The sequence below is a fragment of the Acomys minous genome, assembly GCF_964271855.1.
Source record: "Acomys minous genome assembly, chromosome: 10".
In the NCBI taxonomy this organism is placed as follows: Eukaryota; Metazoa; Chordata; class Mammalia; order Rodentia; family Muridae; genus Acomys; species Acomys minous.
In genome coordinates, this window is record NC_140491.1 from 108,106,066 (window position 1) to 108,112,417 (window position 6,352).

The 6,352-nt window shown below is 42.7% G+C and overlaps 1 protein-coding gene across 2 annotated transcripts in view; it reads right to left on the bottom strand.

Moving 5' to 3' along the window:
- The window catches only part of CIRSR (corepressor of RBPJ and splicing regulator), a 29,183-nt gene extending 22,851 nt beyond the window's left edge, over nt 1–6,332 (bottom strand). Inside the window, exons 1-6 of one of the 2 annotated variants that reach the window (XM_084797985.1) lie at nt 6,196–6,332; nt 4,270–4,364; nt 1,987–2,060; nt 1,410–1,420; nt 1,260–1,324; nt 868–916 (exon numbers count right to left, since the gene is read on the bottom strand). In XM_084797985.1, coding sequence (XP_084654111.1) covers nt 868–916; nt 1,260–1,324; nt 1,410–1,420; nt 1,987–2,060; nt 4,270–4,364; nt 6,196–6,267 — 366 coding nt within the window. In that variant the 5' untranslated portion in view covers nt 6,268–6,332. Of the gene's footprint in view, nt 1–867; nt 917–1,259; nt 1,325–1,409; nt 1,421–1,986; nt 2,061–4,269; nt 4,365–6,195 lie in introns of those variants that run through there. The other variant, XM_084797986.1, reaches the window with a different exon arrangement.
- Nucleotides 6,333–6,352: the final 20 nt, after the last annotated feature.

Below are 6,352 nucleotides of genomic sequence, written 5' to 3' on the forward strand. Positions count from 1 at the left end.
TGCTAATCTTGGCTGCCACCCTGACCACATCTGGAATCACCTGAACCGCTGGGCACTCCTGTGAGGGGTTTCCTGATCAGATTATTAAATCTGGGCCATACCTCCTGGTGACATCCTACATAAAAAGAATTCAAAGAAGGAAGCTTTGCTTTTTGCCTGTTTGCTCTCTCTCTCTCTCACTGACAAGTTCAAGTTCTTCTAGCCTGTTGCTGCTAAATTCAACTTCCTCAAGATTCCAACATAGATTAAAGAAAGACTAGTAGCTCTGCAGAGACACTCAGCCTCACAGAGCAGACAACAACAGCTTCTTAGCTTTCCCATCATGACCCTCTAAGCTAGCATAATAAATCCCCAACACACACACACACACACACACACACACACACACACACACACACCCAGCCCATCATGACCCTCTAAGCTAGCATAATAAAGCCCCAACACACACACACACACACACACACACACACACACACACACACACATCATGACCCTCTAAGCTAGCATAATAAACCTCCAACACACACACACACACACACACACACACACACACACACACACACTATCATGACCCTCTAAGCTAGCATAATAAACCCCCAACACACACACACAGCCCATCATGACCCTCTAAGCTAACATAATAAACCTCCAACACACACACACACACACACACACACACACACACACACACACACACACACCCTATCATGACCCTCTAAGCTAGCATAATAAACCCCCAACACACACACACATAGCCTATTAGTTCTGTTCTTTTGGAGAAATCTAGTACAAACATTTTTTGGAAAATAATGTAAAGATATATGTACTAAGTAAAAATTATCCTTAAAGAATAACTATGTCACTTACCTGGATACCAAAGGGCTGATCTCTGATGTTCATGTCATCTTTGGCGTATCTGTTAAGTAAAAAAACGTATGACTTTAGTGTTAAGAACAACTTAACAAATTCAATGTCAGTTAACCTGAGAAAAGCTAATAGTTCTTAAAACATTATAAAATGCAGTCTTACTATAAGACATAAACCCAGCATCAATTTCCAGTGTCTTTACTGCCTGATAATGTACAGCTTTAAAAAGCAAGCAAGTACATAAGCCAACGCTAGACTGAAGCACACGGCTGTATGAGGTAGCTCACTAAACGTCCTCTCACGGGAGTTACCTGCCCTGGCGAGTGACCCTAACAAGTAAGAGGGAAGGACGGCGGACAGCAACACAGTCCCATAACACAAAGCGGCCTTACTTTTCTCTTGGAGCACCTTTCTGCCATTCGAACTTGTACTCTGTCTCTCCTTCCGTGTCTTCTTTCTACAACAGCCAGTAAAAATTCATTCAGTTTCCCATAAAATCAAAATCAGCTGTAAATCAATTAAAACAGAGAAAAGTACTCTACCTCTTTGTTTTCTTGATTGCATATTCAAAGCACGGGGCGGGCGGGAAGCAGGACACATTAGAAATGTCAGTACAACAGTCTACTACTTACTATGCTGCGCTATTTAAGTGTAACTTGTAAGAATTTACAGGCTTCTCTTTTTGTACACGATAAAACTCCAGATCCCTGAGGTACAACATGAACCAGAGCTCAGAATGGGCATGTTAATTCTTTTTTTTTTTTTTTTTTTTAAGATTTACTTATTTATTTATTATAATGTATACAGTGCTCTGCCTGCATGTACATCTGCTGGCCAGAGGAGGGCATCAGATCACATCATAGATGGTTGTGAGCCACCATGGGGTTGCTGGGAATTGAACTCATAACCTCTGGAAGAGCAGTCAGTGCTCTTAACCTCTGAGCCATCTCTCCAGTCCCAGGGCATGTTAATTCTTAATATCTGAACTGTGCTAATGACAGCGTTTGTGTTGCTATTATCACAGAGCAACAGCAGTGGAAAAAGACAACTATTTAAAATACTGGCTGCTCAGTCTTTGCAGGTAACCACATAAAAGTGTAAAGGAAATGAGGCAAGTACCTTTTTTAACTCCTGGTGGGGCCTCATACATGAAATTCAGGCCATTCTTTACACGCTCATCTCCCATAAGCAATCTAGATGAAATGATGACAAGTTGTTAAGTGAGGACGAACACAGAGCATACCATTTCTCAAAGAGAACCCTAAAGGAATTAAGATATTTTTGTTAGAGATAAAGGCCAAAAGGTACTACCTTATTAGAAACTTGCTCTAAAATTGAGGCTTCTTTTTTCCCTCCAGTTCTCCCAATAAAGGAAAAAGATGACATGATTACTCTTATAAGATTTCCTTAAAAGCTGTGAAATGCTGCTGAAATAGTTTTGAAATCCTATATGCCATCATATATTTTGGAGCCACAACTTTTTCTTTAAAAAAAAAAAAAAATAGCCTTTTTTCTTTCTGGCTTTTTGAGATAGGGTTTCGCTGTGTAGCCTAGCTGTCCTGGATCTCGCTTTGTAGGCCAGCCTAGCCTAATACAGTGATCCACCTGCCTCCTCTACTGGGATTAAAGACGTGCTCTACCATAGCCAGTTAGTGTGTGTGTGTGTGTGTGTGTGTGTGTGTGTGTGTGTGTGTGTGTGTGTGTGTGTACATGCAGACACACATGAATACATATGCATGTGGAGGCCAAAGGTTCAAGTAGTGTATTTTTGTTAATCACTCACCTGGTTTTAAAGTAATTACTATGTGTGGGGTTATGAAGCGTATCTGCATGCTTATGAAGGTCCAAGTTATGTCACTGAGGAGGCAGGCTTTGAGTTCTCAGCTACTCAAGCTGTGCCCAGTGGCACACAGTCTCCTTCTGAGGTCTTTGGATCAAGGTGTAGAGCTCTCAGCTCCTTCTCCAGCACCATGTCTGCCTGCACGCTGCCATGTTTCCTGCCATGATGATAGTGGACTAAACTTCTGAACTGTGAGCCAGCCTCAGCTAAATGTTTGCCTAAGAGTTGCCGTGGCCGTGGTGTCTCCTCACAGCAATGAAACCCAAACTAAGACAACTGCTAATGAGCACAAAATTTCTTTTTCAGGTGATAAAAAAAATGTTCCAAACAAAAGCCACTGTGATGGCTTACAAACATTAAACAAACTTAAATACCTTGGTGTAGCTGGACATGGTGGCACACGCCTTTAATCCCAGCATATGGGATGCAGAAACAGGCTGATCTCTGTGAGTTCAAGGCCAGCCTGGCCTGGTCTACAAAGAGAGTCCAGGACAGCCAATGCTCTGTGTAACAGAGAAACCCTGTCTCAAAAAACCAAAATAAAAAATAAAAAAATAACAACAACAACAACAAAACCCTACGTGTACCTTTAAACATCTATAAATTTTGTCTTAACACCATTTAAAAATTTAAAATCATGTACATGAAAAGCTTTGCCTCGCTAGACATGGAAAAATACAAATCAAAACGATAGCTACCACTTCATGCTTATCAGCATGTCTATCAATAAATAGAGTGAGCTGCAACTCAGTTGGTAGAATGCTGGTCCGGCGCACAGGAAGGCCTGCATTTGCTTCCTAGTATCACTTAAGCAGGTCTAGCAGCACATGCCAGCACTTGAGAGTTCAAGGCAGGAGAATCTAGAGTTTTAGCTCATCCTCAGCTACACAGGGAGTTCAAGACCAGCTTAAGCTATGTGAGACCCTGTCTTAGGAAAATAATGACAAGAACAGTAAATAAAACATAAAATAAAATGGAAAAAGGCAAAATTACAAATACCGAACATGAAGGAAAGCAAAGAGTTTTGCATTAATAGTAGGAAATATAAAATAGTGCAGTAACTATGGAAATTTGGTGGCTCTTTAAAAAGCTAAACAAAGAATTACCTTAAGGTGCAGAAATTCTGCTCCTAAGCACATAAGCAAAGCAACTGAAAACAGCGTTGAACAAATACCTCTGTATCAATGTTAACAGCATGACCCACTTATCCAGAAACTGATGAATGTCTCAAGTTTCTAATATAAATGTTTAAAAAAATAAGTGTTGCTTCAGAGAACAGTCTATATAACCAAAACACCATCAGTGGACTCTTCTAAGCGTCCTGAGCATCCTCCCATAACAGTGTACAAAGAGAAACCTTTCTATCAGTCTCTGTAGCTAACACAGTGGTCCCGATCCCTGCAAGCTCTGCCTCATTTAGGACTTGCTCATAGACTGGATGAGTTAAGTGAAGAAAGGGACAGCTGGAAAAGGCAGCCCTGCGGAGTTATGGGAGCGAGGCTGACCCGTGATCACTCCCATGGAACTGACTACTCTAAGAGCGCCTGCAAGGCGGCACTCACCTGTTATCATAGGACTCTTGCTCCTTAAGGTACTGCTGCATTAATTCTTCTTGTTTCTTTTTATCATATGATATTTTCTGCTCTGCCATCCATACCTGTATTAGGGAAACAAAATAGGATTTAACAACTGGGTTTAAATTAGGCTGATTTGTGTATACACCTGTTTGCATGTGTGTAGTGTGTGTGTGTGTGTGTGTAGTGTGTGTGTGTGAGTAGTGTGTGTGTGTGTGGTGTGTGTGTGTGTGTGGTGTGTGTGTGTGTGTGTAGTGTGTGTGTGTAGTGTGTAGTGTGTGTGTGTGTGTGTATGTGTGTGTGTGTGTGTAGTGTGTGTGTGGTGTGTATGTGAGAGCACGGAGTCCAGGGGTTAAAAAAAAAGCTATCTTCTTTTTTACTCTCCTCCTTACTTACTGAGGCAGAGTCTCTCACTGAACCCAGAGTTTAACAATTCCACTAGTCTAAGCTACCAGCTCACACAATCTCCCACCGTCATCCCCTGAAGGCTAGGATTACAAATGGGCCACCAAGCCTACCTGGCTTTTATCGGGTGCTGGAGTTCCAAACTCTAGCCCACACACTTGTGTATCAAGTGCTTTTTCCATTGAGCAGGCTTGAGAACCCTGGAAGCCTGCTCGGCTCCCATGATCAAACACACCTGTTTAGCCAGGTAAGGCTGGCTCATTCCTACAAGCCCAGGCCTCAGGAGGCTGAGGTAGAACTACAAAGAGTACCAGGCCAGCCTGGGCTATACAGTGAGACCCTGTCTGCAAACCCCAAAACAAAATGGAAAATTCACCATGTACTTCAAGCTCTAGGTTTTACAGTTATTTAACTAGTCTCAACTGCTCAAGAACTCATGTTCCATGAACTGAAATAAAAATCAAACACAGCTCCATTGTCAAAGTGCTCATAATGATTCTTCTGCGTATTATAAACTATTTCTTGACTTAGGAAGGAGACATGAAGGAAAGTCAAGTGCAGAGGCTTACACCTATCACCTCAGCATGTGGGAGGCGGGGACAGGAGGATCAGGAGTTCAAGGCCATCCTCCTCTGATAGTAAATTTGAAGCCACAAAGAGAGGCTTTGGAATGTATAAAGAAATAGAACAGGATTTTTTTGGGGGGTGGTGGTGGTGGAAGTGGAGTCAAGGAGTTAAGGCTGGGATACAAAGATCTAGCAAGTTGTTGTTGTTTTTGAAAATGACTTAAAAATTATACTCCCGGATAAGCACTGTTAGTGTTTCTTGTACATCCTTGCACAGATATTCTAATGCCCATGTGTGCTAATATATACATAACATTGTTTACGTGCATGGTAACATACAGGACCCACAACAGGCTTAGAAACAACCAAAATCTTAAGCTATTATCACAAGCTTGTGTACTTTGGAGTACTTTTTGTGACACATAGTGCTAAGCGTTCATTTCTAGTCTTTTCCCATACGATTTCATTTCGTCTTCCTAACAATTTTACAAATTAGGACAACTGACACTGATCATTCTTAACTGATAGGGTACGAGGCCAATGATGATGCCATTCAAATAGTTTGTGCGAGGCTTCAGGGCTAAAAGTGACCGTACTGAACTAACGAATTCTTGTCTGACGCCGTCGCCAGCCTTCTCCCCCTCCCCGCCCTCCCCCGACAGGGTTTCTCTGTGTTCCGTCCCCTTTCTTTCGCGCTTTAATTCTTGCCACGGTTCTTCTGTGTCCAAGGGTGCAGTTTCCGGGCCTTGATCTTTGGGCTCTAGGAGACAGTGTCATCGAGCTATGGCGTCGGTCTCCACATTGACGGACAGGCCGGACTTTGGGAACCATTCGGTCTGTTGGGTTAGCATGAAGGAAGGCGTGACGGCACCAGATGCGCAGAGGACATGACTGTCCCATGGAGCTCAGCATGTCGCTGTCCTCTCCGGACCCCGCTACTCACCTTCTTGATGTTGGATTTGGACGCAGGATGAAAGTCCTTTTTACACATGAAATTGGCGAACGACTTCCCCATCTTGGAGTCCGAGATGAAGAAGTCAGCCGGTATAGGTCTGAGAGGAACGTAAACAAACTCGCGGAGCGTTACCGGAACTGTTAGG